General features: G+C 41.2%; 1 protein-coding gene across 1 annotated transcript; it reads left to right on the top strand.

Moving 5' to 3' along the window:
- The first annotated feature begins 23424 nt into the window (after positions 1-23424).
- On the top strand, positions 23425-24174 carry LOC127103990 (uncharacterized). Its single transcript, XM_051041217.1, has one exon. The coding sequence runs from the start codon at positions 23425-23427 to the stop codon at positions 24172-24174; it is 750 nt and encodes a 249-aa protein (XP_050897174.1).
- Positions 24175-24565: the final 391 nt, after the last annotated feature.

The raw sequence follows: 24565 nt of genomic DNA, 5'->3' as shown, positions 1-24565 counted from the left end.
ATGCAAAGCTCAAGATGTCTAGTATGCACATGTAAAATTTCATGATCATCCAATAAAATATGAGAATTTCCCAAATGAAATGGCAAGATGTATCACACAAAGTCAACATTTGACTAGGCAGGGAAGAAGAATCTCAAACAATTAGGAAATGGCATAATTAATTCCAAGAAAAACCACAAGTTAACTAGACATATGAGAGAAGGATCATGTAAAATTTCACATCAATTGGAGGTCAAGAAGCATGTCAACAAAAATCATGAAATTGCATAACAATGGTGTGACACAAATTGTCACACCCTAGTTCAAAAATTCATAACTCAGCAACCACATATGATAAATCCAAGAACTCTACATCAAAACAAACATGAATGAGTGTAGATTAACCACAAAAAATTTCAGATCAAATGGATGCATCATCATCATTTCACAAAAGGATTGGCAAAAGGTACAAAATGTGCATACATGTCAAGAAACCTAATACCATTTAAAATCCAGCCATCCAAAAAATCATTAAAAATCATGATAAAATAATAGACATTCATGTGAATATGATGAAAAAAATTTCATGAATTTTGGAATTGAAACGAGTGAGAAATGATTTTTAGAAGTTAAGCAATCAATTTGGAATAACATGAACAAAGTAACATGAACTAACAAGTCAACCAATTGACCGAATGGCATTTTTGTGAATATGCGCCTCATTAATCAAAACGCATCGTTTAGGGAGGCAGAACGAAATGTTCTGATTGGCCATCACCAATAGAACAGTACATACACACATGCCATACGTGAAACCCAGAAAACTTGGAAATGCAATTAGGGTTTTGAACAGTGTTTAGGGTTTTGTAAACTACAGTATTCATCTTCATCAACCAACAACCATCGTGAAATTCAAACATGCCCAGAAAAATCAATCAAGCATGGCAATCGATTCATCAAACCAAGTACATTCATAATATAGCATCCATTATCATTAATTCGAGCACTCAAAAGAGAAAGAAGCAAGAACAAGTTCATGAGTGAAACTTTAAATCCATGTAAGTCAGTGAATATCCAACCATTTCATGCAATCCATAGCTCATTAAAATCAGCAAGGCATAAACTATCTAAAGCATGGCACGATTTGGAAAAAAGAGAGGTTCGAAATGTTACCAAGATTGAAGAACAGTTGAGTTGTAGTGGTTATTTGGCCTTCAAAGCTCGAAACAGATGTGCTTTGTAGTTGGTATTGATGGATAGTTGGAGAAGTTCAGCTCAACACACTCAAATCCAGCTTAAATCGGGTTTCACCATGGATGTGGCTTCATGTAGCAGCAGCATGAAATGATGTTACAGCAAGGAAACAGGGCCCCAAACAAGCTCAAGATTGTTGGTAGATGATGAAAATACCAAGGGTTGCTCGAGGGTGTTGAGAGTTTTGCTCAGAAAATGCAATATGTCAAAATGCAAATTTGAGAGAGAATGAGTTTTTCTGTTCGATAGAGGCTGCAGCTAGGGTTGAGTTTTGCAGAAAATGTGACTTTATACTCCTGTTTAACATTAGCTAATGGAGTCTTAAACATGATTATCACAAATGAAGTGAAATTGCCATTTTGCTAATTTTGAACATGTGCCCATGGAGGTGTGAAGTCTGGCCGAGTTTGGGCCTCAAACATGTTTCAAATAACCTCTTAAATGAATCCCAATTGGCCAAAGTGAGCAAAAATGCCTAATTCAAAAAGTCAACTTTGGTCCACACTTGAATTTAAATAAGACAAGTCCAAAAATGCCATTTTGATCCATAGACTTTTGGTACATGAAATTTATATTTTTGGAAAGATGAGATGAAATGTGGTTTGTAGGAAAAAACCCCACCAAAATTGGCCAAATGGTTTGAGAGATATGGCCTTTTGAAGTTCAAGGTTTTGTGAAAATGATTTGATCATATCTTGACAACCATGCATGGGAATTGAGAGTTCTTGGACTTTTTGGAAATGGGAGAACAATATCTTCAACTTTCATGTTGGGCAAAAATTCATTTGAAGCTTGTATCATGATGTAAGTTTGGGATCAAGAAGTTTCCATTTTTGGCAGTTAAAATTACAGGTCCAGTTTCTATTTTTGGAAATTTTCTGATTGGCTTCAATTTCTTCAATGATGTTGATTGCCATGATAAATGAGGCCTATTGGGACATGAATAAGCTCTCTCAAACCAAATCCATCCACCAAAACCATAAAATCAACCACAGTTGACCAACTTTGACTTTCTAGGGTTTCTGACTGACTGTGCATGAACTGATGGCTTCTGAACATCCAATCCTTGACTTAAACACTTCAAATGGACCCCTAAGTCATGTGAACTTGTTGGACAAACCCTAGGGCCTTGGCTCCTTGAGAATCACCCTTGCTTGCTTGGTTGACTGACCTCCTGATCAGTTTGACCTAATTCTCTTGATTGGCTTGCACTTGAGGCAAAAGGGACAATGCAATGCTATGCAATGGACCATGATATGCTATAACCTAATATGAGATGGTATGTATAATGATAGGTGCAAATTTGAGGTGCTACAGCTGCCCCTATTCAATCAGCTGGGAACCCGAACGGATGATAGCAATGGCTGTCAGACTTTCAGGGTAAACAGGGATTGAATACAAAAGAACCGTAGAAATTTGCACCTACTGGATATATAATACAAAAGAACCACGTTATTTACCGATGACAACTTCATGACAACTTCAGAAAAGCAAAACCATTTACCGATGGTTGGAAAACTGGAGACTTGATATTTACCGATATCAACTTCAGCAAGACCATTTACCGATGGCTGCTGGGAAAACAACTTGAGAAAAACAGAACCATTTACCGATGGTTAAAACTGGGACCTTGATATTTACCGATATCAACTTCAGCAAGACCATTTACCGATGGCTGCTGGGAAAACAACTTCTGAAAAACAAAACCATTTACTGATGGTTAAAAACTTGATATTTACCGATATCAAATTCAGCACGACCATTTACCGATGGTTGCTGGGAAACAATTTGATGTAGAAGGGAAGCAGGACCATTTACCGATGGTGGCTTCAAAGAAACTTGACATTTACCGATGTCAACTTTAACAAGGCCATTTACCGATGGCTGCTGCAACTGGGAATTCGATATTTACCGATATCGAAGAAAACTGGGCCATTTACCGATGGCATCTCCGCTTGGGGAAGAACAAAATCTTTGTTGTGATACCAGACAAGACGTTTACCGACGACTTCTGGGGATACTGATCTTATTAACAAGAGAAACAAAGAATGACCAGACATTTACCGATGACTGGGATGAGACTCGATGTTTACCGACATCGAAAGATGATGTTTACCGACATCAAAAAGAATGACCAGACATTTACCGATGACTGGGGATGAAAAATTTATTGGTGAGACAAACAAATATTTGCAACTGGAAACCAGGTAGGACATTTACAGATGACTTTACTGGGGATTTCTAGCTGGGGAGTTATCAGGCATTTACCGATGACTGAGGGAAAGACTCGATGTTTACCGACATCGAAAGATGATGTTTACCGACATCAAAAAAATGACCAGACATTTACCGATGACTGGGTGAGACTCGATGTTTACCGACACCGAAACAATGGTGTTTACCGACACCAAAAATGACCAGACATTTACCGATGACTGGGTGAGACTCGATGTTTACCGACACCGAAACAATGGTGTTTACCGACACCAAAAATGACCAAACATTTACCGATGACTGGGTGAGGCTCGATGTTTACCGACACCGAAACAATGGTGTTTACCGACACCAAAAAAGAAGAGACACATGCGGGTGTTGACATGACACTTACTGGTATCACAAGATCAAAACGGGGATATGTTGAGGCAAGGCTGATCACTTGCTAGGGGGTCTCACTGGGGAGAAACAATCTTTCACCATCGGGTGAGGAAATAAACCTCTGTGGGGACAATCAATTCTGAATGCTGTCGAAGCAACTGTAGCTGACGTGGTGCTGATGTTGAAGAAAATGATCCGCCTCTGCCGGGGATACGGTCTGATGTGGTTTCGAACACATGAATGCATATGTTTGAATTTTTCTATGGCGTAATGCTCCATGTGGAATGGAAATGCTACGCAGTTTTGAGGATGCAATGATTACTATATGCAATGCAATATGATGAGAACTCTGCGGGGAAATACACAGGACGACTGTGCTGAGAAGTCTTCAAGATAAATCCACTGGGGGAAACAGTACAACTGCTGGGGAATCAACAATACCAATCCGCTAGGGGAGGATAAGGCAACTCGCTGGGGAGTACTAAAGCAACTCCGCTAGGGGAAAACAAAGGTAAACTGCTGGGGATAGCCCAATGAATCCACAAAAATTCCGCTTGGGGAAATAAAAGCTCCGCTGGGGAAGCTAAACTAGGCAACTCTCTGGGGATAAGGCTCATACAAACCCCAGATAAAATAGACTAAGCTCTGGGGAATAACCGTTACTCCGCCGGGGACGACCCACAATATTCACAAATAGAAGCAACCCAGCTGGGGATGCAGGTGTCAGCCTGTTATGGACACTCGTCCAATCCACTGGTAGGATAAACTCTGCTGGAGAAATAACTGCTTCGTTGGGGAAGACTTAAACAATCCGTAGCTAGGAGAATGGCTCTGTCTGGGGAAAGAACTGCTGGGGAATGTTCACAGGTGACGACCTGCGCAACAGAATAACAGATGCCCCAGGGGGTATTTGGACAAGATATGCTCAAGTGTCCTCAACATTCAAAATGATTTTCAAATGTTTTAATCTTTTCTGCACGTCATTGTTTAGCCTTCATGTTTTTATATGCAATGTTTATCAAAAATTCGGACGTTTTTGCAAACAAAACAGTAAAAGTAAAAAAACAAGAGAGCAATTTATCTGAATAACGACTTTATTGATTGAAAATGTGCCTGAAAAGGCAAATACATTGGGAAGCAATTCCTAGGAAGAGGTAATTGCGCACAAAAGGAAAATAAACTATCCTAATGGCAATGTGAACACGGCATCCACTGTTTCCCAACTCCGTTATAACTCATAGATCATCAGTTTCCTCCCAATTCCTTGCTTTCTGAGAAGACTGACTGGACCGATCACATCTGTCGAGATGGCATCTGACGAAGCATGATGAAGTACAGATAACTCAAACTGTAGTCTTCGCTTTAATCCCTCTTTTGGCTGGATCGCCCTTTCGGGTTTTCAATCCACCGGGATACCCATTTTTGCCTAAGTCGCCCTTGCGGGTTTTCGACTTACCGGGTGTACAATTTTTTATTTTTATCCCTAACTTTTGCCCGAACCTTTTCTTTCTGTTTTTGGTTCGCCGGGATGCCCATTTTTGCCTGGACTCTTTTATTCTTTTTGTCCAGCGGGTCAATTTATGCGAAGTATTTTTTGACTACATCTGAGTTAACAGGGGAAGGAAAATCTTCACCATCCATAGTTGTAAGCATTAAGGCTCCACCGGAGAAGACCTTCTTCACAACATATGGACCTTCGTAATTAGGAGTCCACTTGCCCCTGTTATCTGTACCGGGAGGAAGGATCCGCTTCAGAACTAGATCACCAGTCTGAAATGTCCGAGGACGCACTTTCTGATCAAAGGCTCGCTTCATCCTTCTCTGATATAACTGCCCGTGGCACACAGCTGCTAACCGTCTTTCTTCGATAAGGCTTAACTCATTAAACCTTGTACGAATCCACTCGGCTTCGTCCAGCTTGACATCCAATAAAACCCTCAGAGAAGGGATCTCCACTTCAACTGGTAGGACTGCTTCCATACCATACACAAGGGAGTAGGGGGTTGCCCCGGTCGACGTACGTACTGAAGTACGGTATCCATGCAAAGCGAAAGGCAACATCTCATGCCAATCTTTGTACGTAACGACCATTTTCTGCACAATCTTCTTGATATTCTTGTTAGCTGCCTCTACAGCACCATTCATCTTCGGTCTGTAAGGAGAAGAATTGTGATGTTCGATCTTGAAATCTCTGCACAAGTCTTTCATCATTTTGTTGTTGAGATTCGAACCATTGTCAGTGATAATTCTCTCGGGAATTCCATAACGACAGATGATTTCTTTCTTGATGAACCGGGCAACCACTTGTTTGGTGACGTTGGCATAGGAAGCTGCTTCTACCCATTTGGTGAAGTAATCGATCGCAACCAAGATGAAGCGATGTCCATTCGAAGCAATAGGCTCTATCTTCCCAATCATATCGATGCCCCACATGGCAAACGGCCAAGGCGAGTTCATGACATTCAACGGGCTGGGTGGTACATGCACCTTATCAGCATAGATTTGACACTTATGGCACTTCCGAGCATATTTGAAGCAATCGGACTCCATAGTCATCCAGTAATATCCGGCTCTCAGCAATTTCTTCGACATTGCATGACCACCAGCGTGGGTACCAAACGAACCCTCGTGCACTTCTTGCATCAACATGTCTGCTTCGTGTCTATCCACGCATCTGAGCAAGACCATGTCAAAGTTCCGCTTGTACAGCACATCATCCTGATTCAAGTAAAAGCTTCCAGCTAGCCTTCTCAGGGTCTTCTTATCATTATTCGACGCACCCTCAGGATACTCTTGAGTCTTGAGGAAGTTCTTGATGTCATAATACCACGGTTTTCTCGTCAATAGCAACAATAGACTCGGCTGCAAACACATACGCAGGCCTCTCGAGTCGATTTACCGCAACATGTGGCACATGATTCCACCAATGAACCTTTATCATGGAGGATAAAGTAGCCAAGGCATCAGCCATCTGATTCTCGTCCCGGGGGACATGATACAACTTCACCTTCTTGAAGAACGTCAGTATTCTTCTGGTGTAATCTCTATACGGAATCAAATGCGGCTGGTTTGTATTCCAATCTCCATTGACCTGATTGATCACTAGAGCTGAATCTCCAAATATGTCAAGTGTTTTGATCCTCAGATCAATGGCTTCTTCTATCCCCATGATACAAGCCTCATACTCAGCTTCATTGTTGGTGACGTCAAAAGTTAGTCTGGCAGAAAAAGGTATATGAGCACCTTTGGGATTGATCAACACTGCCCCAACACCGTTACCGTTCATATTCACAGCCCCATCAAACATCAGTGTCCACTTGTCATCAGGATCCGGTCCTTCCTCGACAAGCGGCTCTTCACAATCTTTCATCTTTAGATACATGATGTCTTCATCAGGGAATTCAAACATCATAGGCTGATAGTCGTCGATCGGTTGCTCGGCAAGATAGTCTGACAGAATACTACCTTTGATGGCCTTCTGTGACGTGTACTGAATGTCATATTCCGTTAAGATCATCTGCCAACGGGCAACACGTCCGGTGAGAGTTGGCTTCTCAAAGATGTATTTTACTGGATCCATCCTAGAAATCAACAGAGTAGTATGGTTCAACATATACTGCCTTAGTCGGCGAGCAGCCCAGGCCAAAGCACAGCAAGTTTTCTCGAGCAGTGAATATCTTGTTTCACAGTCGGTAAACTTTTTGCTTAGGTAGTATATGGCATGCTCTTTTCGACCAGACTCGTCATGCTGCCCCAATACACACCCCATCGAAGTCTCGGTAACTGACAGGTACATTATCAATGGTCTCCCTGGAACTGGAGGAACCAGGATTGGAGGTTTCTGTAAATACTCCTTGATTTTGTCAAAAGCTTTCTGACAATCATCATTCCATTTGATCGCCTGATTCTTTCTGAGCAGTTTGAAAATTGGTTCACATGTGGCAGTTAGATGAGATATGAACCTTGCAATGTAGTTCAACCTCCCTAAAAACCCACGGACTTGCTTTTCCGTTTTCGGTTCAGGCATCTCTTGAATAGCTTTGACTTTTGCTGGATCAACCTCAATCCCTTTCTCACTGACAATGAAGCCTAAGAGCTTCCCGGATCTCACCCCAAACGTACACTTGTTCGGATTCAGCCTCAGCTTGAATTTGACCAGTCTATCAAACAACTTCTGCAAATTTATCAAGTGCTCCTCTTCTGTCTGCGACTTCGCAATCATATCATCCACGTACACTTCAATTTCATTGTGCATCATGTCATGAAAGAGAGTCGTCATTGCCCTCTGATAGGTAGCACCGGCATTCTTCAGCCCAAACGGCATCACTTTGTAGCAGAACGTGCCCCAAGGTGTAATGAATGTCGTCTTTTCCATGTCCTCTGGCGCCATCTTGATCTGGTTATAGCCTGAGAAACCGTCCATGAAAGAGAATACCGAGGATTGAGCCGTATTATCCACCAATACATCAATGTGAGGTAATGGGAAATCATCTTTCGGACTCGCCCTATTCAAATCCCGGTAATCGACACACATTCTGACTTTGCCATCCTTCTTTGGCACGGGAACAATGTTGGCAACCCACGGTGGATAACTGGTAACAGCCAGAAAACCTGCATCCCACTGCTTCTGAACCTCTTCCTTGATCTTGACAGCCATGTCAGGACTAGTTCTGCGAAGCTTCTGCTTGACCGACGGACACTCTTCTCTGAGAGGTAACCGATGCACCACAATGTTTGTATCCAACCCAGGCATATCTTGATATGTCCAGGCGAATATTTCCACATATTCTCTTAGCATCTCAATTAGCCTCCTTTTGACAGAGTCTTCTAAAGCAGCCCCAATCTTGATCTCTCTTCTGGCGTCCTCAGTACCCAGATTAACAATCTCCAACTCTTCCTGATGAGGTTGGATGACCCTTTCCTCTTGCTTCAGTAGTCTGACCAATTCTGCAGGGAGTTCACAGTCTTCCTTACTCTCCTCTTCAGCTTGGTAGATGGGATTATCAAAATCATATGGAGCCATAACAGAGTCGCTCACAGTGGATGCCAAAATATCACTTCTGCATGTTTAATGTTTTGTTTTTAGAAAAAGATTCCAATAAAGTCACGAAAAACAAAAAACATTGCCATTTTTATTATTTTTGGAAAAAGTGAAAACAAAATAGAAAGACAAAGATCTCAAAATTTGATTGCAAAACGTCCTTTATTTATAAACATTGTAAACATGATGTGGCCCTACAATGAACCACTACGCCTTGGGCGGAACGTAGGGTTTTCATGCAAAATGAAAAAACAAAAGAAAATTACTCTGTCAGTAGAGTAACTTGGACCACTTCTTCAGCCGTCCAATTGTTGACAGATTCCCCAGGTGCACAAGGGCAGACCCAGATGTCCAAATCACAATAACTGTCTTCACCATCAGTAGCAAAGACATCTCCATGGTTCATCAGCCCAGCGCTGGTAAAGGTGCTCGGACCTGCTTGTACGCTCTGCTCTGCTTGGAGAGGCTCATACCCAATGCCGAATTTGTCTTCTTTAACCGGCAAGTCAACCATCTTGCCCCAACCTTCAGCTCTGCCAGAGTCTACAACTTCCTTGGCCTGCTTGTACGATGTAATCGAAGCACCTGGCTTCCTCTGCTCAGCACAAGCTACCCCTTCAAGCGCCACAGTCTCAAATGCCTGGCACAGGGTTTCGTGGATCTCGCCATCTACCTCAACATACTTGAATGAGGAGAGATGACTCACCAGAATTTCTTCTTCGCCACATACGGTCACAATCTGACCGTTCCAGACATACTTGAGTTTTTGGTGGAGAGTCGACGAGACTGCCCCAGCGGCGTGTATCCATGGACGCCCCAACAAACAGCTATATGCAGGCTGAATGTCCATCACATAGAAGATGACATCAAACACTTCCGGACCTATCTTCACCGGCAATGTGACTTCACCAAAGACAGAACGCTTGGATCCATCAAATGCACGAACTATAAGGTCACTGGGAGTGAGCACAACTCCCTCAACAGCTATCTTCTTCAAGATCTGCTTGGGTAGGACATTCAGGGACGACCCGGTGTCCACCAGCACGTGAGATAAAACAGCACCTTTACACTCCATAGTGATGTGCAAGGCTTTGTTATGATTACGTCCCTCAGGCGTTAGGTCTAGGTCGGTGAAGCCTACACCGTGCCTGGTACTCACGTTGGCTAGTACACCCTCCAGCTGGTTGACGGATATCTCTTGCGGGACGTACGCCATGTTTAGCATTTTCAGCAAAGCGTCCCGATGTGCCTCAGAACACATCAGCAAAGAGAGTATCGAAATCTTGGACGGAGTCTGATTGAGCTGATCCACAATCTTGTAGTCACTCTTTTTGATAATCTTCATAAACTCCTCAACGTCCTTTTCAAAAGAACCCTCAGCCTCCTTCTGAGCCGGTTCCTCGTCAACCACAGCTTGTTTACCCTTAGCCCTAGCAGATGCTTCAGCATTAACATCTCTCAAAGGCTGAGGAGCAAACAGTCGTCCACTCCTAGTGAAACCTCCTGGTCCTCCAACGTTGTCCACCACCGGACTTGCAACCATGGGAGTCCTCACTGGAGCATTGATTGTAACTGGCGCTTGAACTGATGGCCTAGTCTGATTACCAGTCCTTCTATCATTGCGATAAGCGTTGTCGTACCTCCAGGGAACAGCCCTACTATTTTCAACTTGCCTTCTGCCAGGCGCAACAATAGTAGTTGGTGCACGGATGGTTACCGGAGCTGGAATGGTAACCGGAGTATTGTTTGTGGTAGGTGCACTGACAGCCCCTCGCCCTCGTCCTTCAGACGGCTTGAAATAAATGGTGACAGTAGACACTGCCCCATTACCTTTAACGGCCCGGCTGAACTGGAGACAGCCTTCATCAATCAGTTTCTGGATACCAGCCTTCAGCTGGTCACAACCATTTTCAACTTCTGAACATCCACACAATCTTCGTTACAGCCCGGGTCAACACCCCCCTTCAGCAAACGGCCCTTTACTATCATCAGAGAAGTCTGAACATCTTCCACATTGTCAATCAAATCTTCAACCTCTCCTTCTTCAACATTGTTAACCCTATGCCCACCATGCTGAGGCATAGGATTGTTCACCACGTTTGGCACTGGAGCGAAATTGATTGCTTTAGCATCAATCAAGTCTTGAACTTTATGTTGCAGAGATCGGCATCTTTCTGTATGGTGGCCTGGTGCCCCAGAATGAAAGTCACATCGGACGTTTGCATCATATCCAGGAGGTAAAACCGTTGGAGGAGCCACTGTACGCAGCTCAACAAACCCTAACCGGAGTAGTTCGGGTAACAATTCGGCGTACGTCATTGGCAGCGGATCAAATCTTCTATCAGCCTGCAGCCTCTGCCTTTGCTGATAAGGACGTTGCTGTTGTTGTTGCTGTTGTTGTTGCTGTTGTTGCGGTTGTTGTTGAACTCTTTGTTGTTGTTGTGGACGAGGTTGAGGTGCAGGAATAGTCACTGCAGCAACCGGACGATACTGTTCTCTATTTGCATTGGCTCTGTACACACCCCCTCTGTGTTGTACAGCATTGGTCTCTCCTTCTCTACGGCGAGGTGCCCCAGAGAAGGGTTTCTTCGAGGACGACGAAGAACCTGTGTCATGAATCCTCCCAGCTTTGATTAAACTTTCTGTTCTCTCGCCACAGATGACGACGTCAGAAAAACTTCCGAATGGGCAGCTTCCCATCCGGTCCATATACACACCTTGCAGAGTGCTGATAAACATGTCAGTCAACTCCCTTTCCAGCATAGGGGGTTGAACTCTCGCAGCCAACTCGCGCCATCTCTGGGCGTACTCTTTAAAGCTTTCATTATTTTTCTGACAAAGACTCTGCAGCTGAGTCCTGGTCGGAGCCATGTCCATATTGTGCTTATACTGTCTGAGGAACGCCTCACCCAGATCTCTCCAGCATCTGATGGAATCCCGCTTCAACTCCATATACCAATCCAAAGACGCCCCAGATAGGCTGTCTTGGAAGAAATACATCCACATCTTCTCATCATCAGTGTATGCGGATATCTTTCTGTAGTATGCCTGCACATGGGTGCGAGGGCAGGAGGTACCGTTGTATTTATCAAATGACGGTGCCTTGAACTTATGCGGGATTCTCAGACCTTCAACTAATCCCATGTTTGTAACATCAAAACCGAGGGAGTTTTGACATTCCATTGCCCAGATTTTCTCAGCAAGGGCCTCAACTTTGCGATCTCTCGCATCATTCCTGCCCAAAATATCTTCGTCTTCACTGAGCATAGTAAACAAATCCTCTTGTCTATCAACAATCGGAATTCTGTTACGGGCCGGAGCATGAATGACTCTGGCATTAGCAGCATCAGGAACAATAGGTTGACCGTCAACTCGGATACCCCTTAACTCTTCACCTACAGCATAGTTGTTGACGGGAATAGCAGCAGCAGGAACGTCAGGAACTGGGTTTCCTTCTTGCAGAGGCTGGTTGGGCGGTGGCAATGTAGCTTCTTGCCTCTGGACCAGTGCTCGGAGTTCTTCTTGACCTTGTGCAACCCCTTGCATCATGTGAATGAACTGGGCCATGTTAGCCCTCATCTCAGCTAACTCGGCTTGTACTTGATCCATATTGCGTTGATGGTTGAGCCTCGTTGAGTAGCGGTGCGGCCTTTGATCAGCTATCCTGTCTGGACACAGGAATCAAAGTGAGAAGACGGCACGAGAGCACCTGTTTATGCAAAGATGATGCATGCAATGCTTGTGCAAATGCTTTGTTTTCAAGGAACCCTTAGGGTATTATTTGCAATATTTTGAATATTTAAACATTTTAATTGCTCATGGAAACATTTCATTCAATATATTGAGACAAAGAAATACAGCATTTTTGATTCATTACAAAGAGAAAAGGTAAATGACATCCTATGGATCCCTAGAAGCTCGGGATGCTGGAAGACGAGAAGTGCACAACTTCTTGATCTCTCTCTCATAGGCAGCCTCCATGTCAGCTTTCTCTTTCGCAAGTCGATCATACCTCCTCTTCCAGAATTTGGATGACTGAGGAAGCAGAGAAGTCTAAGTGTCGTTCGAATCGTCGATCACTCGGTGCTCGAGAAATTCGATCATAGCATCTTTCTCCTTGAGCTGCTGCAGCAATTCCTCCCTTTCACGGATCCAGGCACGCGAAAGGTCTTCTTCTCTCAACTCCTCTACACGTTGGGTAGGGAGGGTTGAAGGCCCAGCCACATCCAACGGTGTAGGTCTCGGATGATCATACGGCATCAAGTAGGCGGCAGCCCTCTGTCTGACCCAAGAGGTGTATGGCTCCAAAGCAATGCAGTTCTTTGGACCCAACTCGTTCCTACTCTTCTTGTGAATACTGCGCCAAGCACGGACAAACCTGGCTTTCAGGCCTTGGGGATCTTTACCCTCCTGGAAGAACACACCTTCTAACAGAATGCTATTAGGTTTATCCTTTAGGGGGAACCCAAGCTGACGTCGTGCGAGAATAGGATTGTAGGTAATCCCACCACATGTGCCAAGAAGAGGCACATTAGGGAATTCACCACAATAATCGATGATCTGAACGGTATCATACACGCGATCATACCAGGTGATATCATCATTGGTGAGAGATATGAGTCTCTGAGACCACCGTAGACATCCCTTGTTCTCCTTGAAAGCAACTGTCTGCGGCAAGTGCGAAATAAACCACTTGTACAGCAGGGGTAAACAGCAGACAATAACTCCTTCATTCTTCATATTCCTCAGATGCAAAGAGACATATGCATCGCCCAACAAAGTCGGAACTGGATTAAGAACTGAGAAGATCCTAATGGCGTTCATGTCCACGAACTTGTCGAAATTAGGAAACAGCACCAATCCATAGATGAGCAGCACAAATAGATCCTCAAAGGCATCCTCACTCATGGCCTTCCCATAAAAGGTAGCTTGGTTAATAAGGAACTCGGAAGGAAAACCCTGAATTCCGCCTTTGGTAGTCAGATTAGCTCTAATCAGATCTTCATTTATGTGCAACAGACTAGCAATCTCTCGAGCAGATGGAATACTCTCTAGGCCACTGAACGGCACTTGATCCAGAATTGGAATCCCAATGAGATGAGAATACTCTTCCAAAGTTGGCAACAGCTGGAAGTCCGGAAATAAAAAGCAATGATGCAACGGATCGTAGAACTGAGCCAAGGTACTCATCAACCCTTCGTCAACCTGAGTGGTGAGCAGAGGTAGAAGCTTCCCATAGCGAGCTTTGAAACCCAAGGGATCTAATACATACGATGTCAGATTCCTTAACTCTTTTACAACAGGCTGTCTGAAGCTGTACTTCTTTGTATGCCTTTTTGGTCTTTCCATGTCTGAAAATTTTGCAAATAAACCCTTTAAGTTCCTTGAAAATTTTCCCTTTTTTTTTTTTTTTTTTTTTTTGATGACATGAATGCGGATGAATGCGTGAATGCATGAATGCAACAAACACACTCAAGGATCAAGCAAGGCACACCACACAAAGGTCGTGGGAAAGCTCTATGTATCCTTAATATCAATCATCCATTTTGGTGGATTTAGGTTTTCACCTTATCGACACCCAAGTTCCATTGATATTGACGGTACATGAACCGGCTCAAACATCCTTAATATCAACCAGCCGCTTTGGTGGATTTTAGGTTTTACCCCTGATCCGGGATCCATTGATATTAACAATGTTTGAACGACTCAACCACGAATCATGGGTTTGTTGAGAGTCACGAGCATGGAGTCTCGGTTAAGGACCACCCAAAGGGAGTGTACTAGGGTTTAAACCTGCCAGACATGTTCTATCAGAGGTTCCCATAATCATTGTTCCATCTTTCGAATATTATCGGAGGAACGAATACTCGTATTCCAAGAATATTCTCAAGAGAAACTCTTATGAGTGTAGTATCGCGTAACAATCGTATCAGAACTGACATCTGAACGACTTCCGCACTACGATCCTAAAAATAGGCCAAGATGGGTTTGGTAAACTAAGGTCCTCGGCTTCTGCGGCACATGATTGAAAGAATAATGCCTAACCACAAATAACTTGTGTGACATTATTAGTTCAACATGACCTCCACCAAGTGAATGGACTCGCAAGTCAACTGGCTAAGGAATACTCCACACCAGTCAACAAGACTATGCCATTCTCCTATCCTAGAGTGCACTCGAGTTCGGGTATAGAACTCATCTCACAGATCACCAAAGCAAACAGCAATTATATATCAAGCAATTCACACATTACAATCAATACAGTGATCCCAAATTGTACAAAAATATGTCATATAACAAATAACAGTATAGCACAACAAAGGTGAAAAGTAGGCACTACCGCCAAGGATGTGTCTTATCCCCAGCAGAGTCGCCACTTTTCTGTAGCGGTGTATTCGTCGCTATATGATTTATCGATTAAACCATAAGCTAAGCATACAATGAAATTTCGAGTCGCCACCGCACTTTTATTTATCCAAAGGATTGGCTAAAAAGCGAACAAAAGCCTAAGAAGTTTTACACGTAGAAAACTAATAAAAGATCAGAGAGTCTGGGTAAGGGGTAAATTACGCAATGGGAAGGTGTTAGGCACCCACTACGTCCTAGGTACTCCTAGGGAGCCCTTTTCACGCTTGTTGTAATAAATTGTTATTTGTTATGACATAAACATTGTGCAAACATGATTGGGATGATGAGAAAAGAATATACAATTTTTTATTGGGTTTGCACGGATGAACCCGCTGCCTACGTACCTTCCATCAAAGGTAAGGATCAAAACGCCGTAGTTCGGCTAAAAGATTTCCAAAAGTTGGTGGATTCAATTTTAAACAATAGCACTGAGGCTTTTCATTATCAATGGGAGAAAACTCGACCAAGACCAACATCCACCATGTGAGGATAGCTTCGACGCACTAGAGGGGTTAACCCTGTTTTCAGTACGGAAGTCTTGTAGTCGACTCACTAAGGATAGGCAAGATTTACATCAACCACAATGATAATTGAAACCTATGGCTAATGCATGAAAAGATTAACAATGGACAAAGCCAAAACAAGTGAATGGGTGAAGTTAATTGATTGTGATTATGAAAGTAGAGTCAAAGTATGATTAAGATTGATTTGAAAGAAGTATTATGAAATGGAGTTTGAAAAAAGTCAAGGACTTGGGGGTCCAGGTTTTTAGTTTGAAAACATGAAGATGTTTGCACAATATCTATGGCAAGTTTGAATTCAAAGTGTGAAAAGGTTTAGGACATAATGGGGATGAATGAATGAGGATGGATTGTAGAACTTCTTAGAAGGTTCACCTCTTGAAATCATATAGGAGATGATTCAAATGTGTCCTTTGGAATGGGCAACTAATAATAATAAAATAAACAAACAAATGATACCGGATGCCACTCAATGGTCTTACTCCAATCTCACAAAGAAAACGGATACCGGATACCAATAGATGGATTTACACCAATCTCCTAAAACAGAAATGGATATCAGAGGCCACTCAATGGTCTTATACTAATCTCCTCGAACAAAGAAACTTGGATACCGGATGCCAATCTGTCTGGGCTTATACCAATATCCAACATATGATCATAGGAAAGCAAATGCCAACTTGCGGGGACTTACAATTGCATCCTCACATAAACAAAGAAAGCAAAACATGGATGTCAAATGCCAATCTGTCTGGGCTTACTCTAACATACACAGTATGATCCTAGGAAAACAAATGCCAACTTGCGGGGACTTACAATTGTATCCTCACATACAAACAATGCAACAAGCAAAGATAAGATGAGTGGCCAATGTGATGGTCTTATACTCACTTCCATATCCCAGGAGCAATGGCCAATGGATGGTCTTACAATTGTCCTCAATGGGCAAACAACAATGATGCGTCGCGGAGACAAATGAGATGATCATGCACTAATGGGCAATTAATGATGATAAATGCATAAAGCATACAAGCAGATATGTGCATATGAGGTAAACAATCAATCAATGAGAATCAAACAGCACACTCTATAACCCAACAAAGAGGCTCATACAAGAGGGTTAGGCACTGAGGCCAACTGGAAGAGGGTCCAAGAGTTGCTCTTAACCTTGCCATTGAGAGGCTAAGGTGAAGCAGATGAAAGGAGATGAGGGGTGTGCCTCATTGCTCTTATCCCTGGTCAGGGAGAGCATATCAGAAAGTGTGGGAGCTCAGAAGGATGGAGCTCTTTCCACATTATTGACTCGATAGATCTTGGGCTTTTATCTCAATGCTACAACCATGTAATGGGAGCAAGGAGAAGACTCACTGAATAGTAGGGGATAGGCTACTTATCCCTTTGATCTACCAATTGCCTTATTTGAAGGACTTTTCCTGCTTGGGACAAAATTAAACACGCACAAGCATTGCCTCTTAAGGAGGACTTCAGACAGTTTGCCCGGCCAAATAACAGACCGGGTCTCCAGACTACATGAAGAAAGAGGGATTATACCTCAAAAGCAAGTTGCTAAATAGCAAAGCAAAGCAAGTTCAAAGAACTTAAGCAACTAAGGGTACCTGAAATAGTCAAACAAATCAGTACACAGTTCAACAATTAAAGCAAAAGGAAAGGAATCAACAGTCAACACAGAAGGACCAATGTGCAAAGCACAAGACTCAAATCATATGAGTCTAGCCACCTACAAAACAAAAGTTAGCTCATGCTAAACAAACAAACTCAATCAAATTGGCAATGGTTTCTTCGAGGCAAATGCTTACCCTGAAACAAATGAGCTCAAACATAAGCCAAGAGACCTCTAGGGCAAGCCTAGGGTCAAAAATAAATGATAAAAGCCAAGACAGCAAGCAATATCCAATCACAATCAAATTCAAACATTTAAGGAGCAAACCCAATTGGTTTCATGTTCATATCATGCATCATCATCATTTCACAAACAAAAGAAGGCAAAGCATGGCAAATTGGTGCACATAGAAGTCAACAAAAAGACTTGCATCAAAAGTCAACTCAAACATTTTCAAAAATTACCAAATAATTCATGATCAATCCTAACACCTAGCATGGTAAGCATGTAAAATTTCATCACAATTGGACAAGTGGAAGGCAGTCAATGAAAATCATGAAGTCAAAGCAAATTTGAATATGCTCAATGAAGTCAACAGCAAGACTTAGCTCAAAACCAAACATAGTCAATTCCAAAAATTATCAAATAATTCAGGGTCAATCACAATCCATAACATGACATGCATATAAAATTTCAGCTCAATTGGATCATGGGAAGATGGTCAATTAAAATCAGAAAGCCAAAACAATTTCAAGCATGCACAAAGAAGTCAAACAAACATGTGTCAACTTCAAAAAATCATAACTAAATGAAAACAGATGAGAAATGAATGGGATCAACACCAATGCAAAGCTCAAGATGTCTAGTATGCACATGTAAAATTTCATGATCATCCAATAAAATATGAGAATTTCCCAAATGAAATGGCAAGATGTATCACACAAAGTCAACATTTGACTAGGCAGGGAAGAAGAATCTCAAACAATTAGGAAATGGCATAATTAATTCCAAGAAAAACCACAAGTGAACTAGACATATGAGAGAAGGATCATGTAAAATTTCACATCAATTGGAGGTCAAGAAGCATGTCAACAAAAATCATGAAATTGCATAACAATGGTGTGACACAAATTGTCACACCCTAGTTCAAAAATTCATAACTCAGCAACCACATATGATAAATCCAAGAACTCTACATCAAAACAAACATGAATGAGTGTAGATTAACCACAAAAAATTTCAGATCAAATGGATGCATCATCATCATTTCACAAAAGGATTGGCAAAAGGTACAAAATGTGCATACATGTCAAGAAACCTAATACCATTTAAAATCCAGCCATCCAAAAAATCATTAAAAATCATGATAAAATAATAGACATTCATGTGAATATGATGAAAAAAATTTCATGAATTTTGGAATTGAAACGAGTGAGAAATGATTTTTAGAAGTTAAGCAATCAATTTGGAATAACATGAACAAAGTAACATGAACTAACAAGTCAACCAATTGACCGAATGGCATTTTTGTGAATATGCGCCTCATTAATCAAAACGCATCGTTTAGGGAGGCAGAACGAAATGTTCTGATTGGCCATCACCAATAGAACAGTACATACACACATGCCATACGTGAAACCCAGAAAACTTGGAAATGCAATTAGGGTTTTGAACAGTGTTTAGGGTTTTGTAAACTACAGTATTCATCTTCATCAACCAACAACCATCGTGAAATTCAAACATGCCCAGAAACATCAATCAAGCATGGCAATCGATTCATCAAACCAAGTACATTCATAATATAGCATCCATTATCATTAATTCGAGCACTCAAAAGAGAAAGAAGCAAGAACAAGTTCATGAGTGAAACTTTAAATCCATGTAAGTCAGTGAATATCCAACCATTTCATGCAATCCATAGCTCATTAAAATCAGCAAGGCATAAACTATCTAAAGCATGGCACGATTTGGAAAAAGAGAGGTTCGAAATGTTACCAAGATTGAAGAACAGTTGAGTTGTAGTGGTTATTTGGCCTTCAAAGCTCGAAACAGATGTGCTTTGTAGTTGGTATTGATGGATAGTTGGAGAAGTTCAGCTCAACACACTCAAATCCAGCTTAAATCGGGTTTCACCATGGATGTGGCTTCATGTAGCAGCAGCATGAAATGATGTTACAGCAAGGAAACAGGGCCCCAAACAAGCTCAAGATTGTTGGTAGATGATGAAAATACCAAGGGTTGCTCGAGGGTGTTGAGAGTTTTGCTCAGAAAATGCAATATGTCAAAATGCAAATTTGAGAGAGAATGAGTTTTTCTGTTCGATAGAGGCTGCAGCTAGGGTTGAGTTTTGCAGAAAATGTGACTTTATACTCCTGTTTAACATTAGCTAATGGAGTCTTAAACATGATTATCACAAATGAAGTGAAATTGCCATTTTGCTAATTTTGAACATGTGCCCATGGAGGTGTGAAGTCTGGCCGAGTTTGGGCCTCAAACATGTTTCAAATAACCTCTTAAATGAATCCCAATTGGCCAAAGTGAGCAAAAATGCCTAATTCAAAAAGTCAACTTTGGTCCACACTTGAATTTAAATAAGACAAGTCCAAAAATGCCATTTTGATCCATAGACTTTTGGTACATGAAATTTATATTTTTGGAAAGATGAGATGAAATGTGGTTTGTAGGAAAAAACCCCACCAAAATTGGCCAAATGGTTTGAGAGATATGGCCTTTTGAAGTTCAAGGTTTTGTGAAAATGATTTGATCATATCTTGACAACCATGCATGGGAATTGAGAGTTCTTGGACTTTTTGGAAATGGGAGAACAATATCTTCAACTTTCATGTTGGGCAAAAATTCATTTGAAGCTTGTATCATGATGTAAGTTTGGGATCAAGAAGTTTCCATTTTTGGCAGTTAAAATTACAGGTCCAGTTTCTATTTTTGGAAATTTTCTGATTGGCTTCAATTTCTTCAATGATGTTGATTGCCATGATAAATGAGGCCTATTGGGACATGAATAAGCTCTCTCAAACCAAATCCATCCACCAAAACCATAAAATCAACCACAGTTGACCAACTTTGACTTTCTAGGGTTTCTGACTGACTGTGCATGAACTGATGGCTTCTGAACATCCAATCCTTGACTTAAACACTTCAAATGGACCCCCAAGTCATGTGAACTTGTTGGACAAACCCTAGGGCCTTGGCTCCTTGAGAATCACCCTTGCTTGCTTGGTTGACTGACCTCCTGATCAGTTTGACCTAATTCTCTTGATTGGCTTGCACTTGAGGCAAAAGGGACAATGCAATGCTATGCAATGGACCATGATATGCTATAACCTAATATGAGATGGTATGTATAATGATAGGTGCAAATTTGAGGTGCTACAGCAGGTACTAATAAGACTTTCAAAGTCAATGGGCAACGCTTGAAGCTATTCCATGAAAGTTCAATGACTGAAGATGTCAGCATAGAGGAGCTTTCTTTGGAAGCACCTAACTACCATGCAACTTGATCAGGGAGTCTTTCTTTCCTTCTCTCTACTTTATTAGTAATGTCTTTTCATTGAGGGCAATGCTTATTTTAAGTGTGGGGGAGGGAAATCATTTGTTTCGTTTGTTTTCCTTGTTTTTGTTAGTGTTTTGTTTGTTTTCAGTCATAAAAAAAAATGCATCTTCTTGAAAGTTTTAGGCTATAGACTGACTAATTTGAGATTAGTTTGCGGAGACTTGGGAAAAATTCACAAGATCAGTATCGTCTTAACACCGTAAGTCTCCTGCATATGGAAATTGATTCGAATTCTTATTATGTTTTAACCTTAAATTCTCATTCTCTGACAGCTCTTGAGTAGTTTATTGCAGCAGTCAGCACCATCTCACACACACTCTACGCAGGGAAGCCGATGAATATAAGTGAGTGTTCCGAAAAAGAAAAAAAAAGAAAGAAAAGGGAATGCACCTTCTAAGTTTGGTGACCCTTACCCGGTCACTTAACCCAACGGATGTAGAACCTTAAAAAAAATTGAAAATAAGACTCGTTGTCAGTTGGTTCAGCGGTTTCTGGTGCTGAACTTGGTAGAGCGGATTGCGGTCTGATCCCCCGCAACTACAACTGAGTAAGCAAAGGGTTATGCCACGTAAGTACTAGAATCCCGTGCAAAAAGGATCAGAGTCACTAACCGGTCGCCTTGCTATGGGTGTATGGAGATAACAGACTTAATGTGATTGCGCCTGAATGAAAAAAAGCAAAAAGAAGGATGAGTAAGTTAGGCTTTAACATAATAACATGATTCAAGTTGATTTGTATATTCAGGAGGTTTATGACTGCACAATTATGGATTAGTGTTCCTACGATATCCTTAGTGTGCAAGATTAGTACCTATTGATGCAAACTTAACCGAAGAAGACTTGTACCCTAGGATGAGTAACTAATGATGTGTTTGTGTTTTCTTTGTTTTATTTTAAATTTTGTCGGAGTGCAAAAGTTCAAGTGTGGGGGAATTTGATCGGTGCATTTTGATGCAAATTCTTCTATATTTATACTTATGCATTTCCATGTTTTAGTTTGGTTATTTTTCCCTTTTAATGTGTTTTTATAATTTATCTTATTTTTACACTTATTTATTTTTCGTAGTTTATTTTCAGCATTAGCAGTTTGCACAAATAAATTCATACCTGGAGTTAGGAGTATCGGATCGAGGTGTGCTACCATTCGTTGGAAATCTAAGAGAAAGAGCTACGACTTTCATGATGAAGTAAGAAGCTAACTCGAACTGTAGCATGGTTGAAAAATCCGTTGAAGCCTTCAGCACTAGATTTATATTTTGTGTTGGGTTATTTAGTTTGGGTTTGGGTTATGTTTTGACCAAATTAGGTTTATTCTACTTTTCTTATAACCTAGGCAGTCAAAAACAGTGTAGGGGATCACTATTCACGAAAATTTGAAAGCTTGTACAAATTCCATGGAGAACTAATCCATCTGATTCGATTTGCCGTAATTCAGGTTCCAAAACTTGAGATTATTATAATGTTAATTTTAGTTTAATTCCTTTCAATGATATTTCGTGTTCTTGTATGCTTAATTCGATTGCATGAAATATATTGATTCGATTTGGTTGATTGTATGATCCTAACATAGGCACGTCACGTTTGCTTAATTCATTTTTGTGTCTGATCAATCATGTTTGCTTAATCCATGAAAACTTATCCCGTTTGCTTAATTCGGACAATAGGATCATACATCTCACAAACTTCACCGCGCTTGTCATTGAATTTGTATCCAAATAGGAATAGACAATCGACTTCGGTATTAAAATTATATTAATCGATGATAGTAGGAACTGAATCGGTAGATTGAATTATTTCATAATCACTTATTTCATAACAACTTATTTCAAGAATTACTTTTAATAATCACTTTTTCTTAATCGAACACCAAACCAAACAACCCCCCCCCCCCCCCCCCCCCGTCTTAATTCAATTTACCTTTGGATAATAATAATCAAGAATCCTTGTGAAAATGATATCCGAGTTAAAATTATTGTCGTACTACATTTTTAAAAAACACTCGTGTTGACCCGCGCGCGACAGCGGATCACTATTTCCAATTTTTGTATTTGGCTTAATACTTTGTACCCACCTTGACTATGTACTCCGTACTTTTTGGCTTCATTGAATGAATGGGTATTGAATTTTTACATCAGCTTTTAACTATTTTCTTCTATTTATGTTCACATTACTTTCAAAGTGCATGCTTAACAACTACAAAGTTTATAAGAATCCTTAAAAATAAATAAAAATAACTATTACATAATGCATTCATACATACATTCATGCATTCTCCAAAATAAATAAATAAACTCATTTCGTTTTCTCTATTCAATTATTCCACATTGAGTCCTCAACACCACTACAACACTCTAGCCAACGCTCATCAAAGAATGACAGATCAAGAGCAAGAATTGGAGGGAGTAAGTTAAGAAGTTGAGGACCTACGAGGAAATATGGGTCAATTCATAGAGATACTACAAGTCATTAAGGCCAAGTTGGAAACTCAAACAACAATCGTTTTAGAAGTCACTGGTCCTACGGTTGAACCCCAACCTGCAAGAACAATGCCTACTACTTGGCTAATATTTGGTTTACCTCCCAGCTTTACACCTCTAGTTGAAGGATCCCCTAGCATAGTACAATCTACTCAGCAGACAGTTCCTCTACCAACTACCAATGAAGCTCATCCCGTGGTTCACACATTTGCACCACCTTATGTCCATGCACGTGTGCAACCTTATTTCGAAGATCAACAACATGCTCCTGATTTTTCTGATGAAGATGATGAAATGCATGAAGACATAAGAGGAATGAAAGAGAATTTCCAGATTCTTGAGAAAAGGTTAAGGGCTATGAAAGGTGATCAAGTGTTTGGTGTTGCTGCTAAGGAGATGTGCTTAGTGTTTGGCCTTGTGATTCTCGTGAAATTCAAGACCCTTGGTTTTGATAAGTATGAAGGCCACTCATGCCCCAAAAGTCACCTCATCATGTACTATCGGAAAATGGCTGCGCACGTCGAGGACGATAAACTTATGATATATTTATTCCAAGATAGCTTGAAGGGTGCTCCCTCTAGGTGGTATTTAAGCCTTGATCAAAGTAGAATTTGTTGTTTCCAAGACCTATCTGATGCTTTCATCCAATATTATAAATATAACATGGATATGGCCCCGAATAGGAGGCAATTGCTCAGCATATCCTAGAAAGATAACGAGTCTTTTAAGGAATATGCACAACGATGGAGGGAAGTGGCCTCACAAGTTGAACCACCTCTTGTTGAGAAGGAGTTAGCAAATTGGTTCATGGATACAGTAAAGCCTATGTTCTATGAAAGGATGGTGAGTAGTGTATCGACAAGTTTCTATGACTTGGTTGACATGGGCATAAAGATTGAGCTTGGATTGAAAAATGGCAAAATGTTAACCACCACTAAAACATTCGGTAACAATATCAAAAAGTTTTTTGAAGGTTTTCAAAGAAAGATGGTGAAACAAATGCAGTGTCAACCAGTCAAAGAAGGAGTCACTCGTGGAAGAAGCGGAAACAATAAGTTGCTTAACAACAACCAACTTATCCATTGCAGTATATCCAACA

The sequence above is a fragment of the Lathyrus oleraceus genome, chromosome 1 (assembly GCF_024323335.1).
Source record: "Lathyrus oleraceus cultivar Zhongwan6 chromosome 1, CAAS_Psat_ZW6_1.0, whole genome shotgun sequence".
NCBI lineage: Eukaryota > Viridiplantae > Streptophyta > Magnoliopsida > Fabales > Fabaceae > Lathyrus > Lathyrus oleraceus.
Note: the sequence above shows the minus strand (reverse complement) of the source record. Positions and strands in the feature narration are given on the sequence as shown.

Excerpts from the sequence above, each read along its gene's own strand:
- LOC127103990 (XM_051041217.1), top strand. The coding sequence starts at position 23,425 with ATGGGTCAATTCATAGAGATACTACAAGTCATTAAGGCCAAGTTGGAA.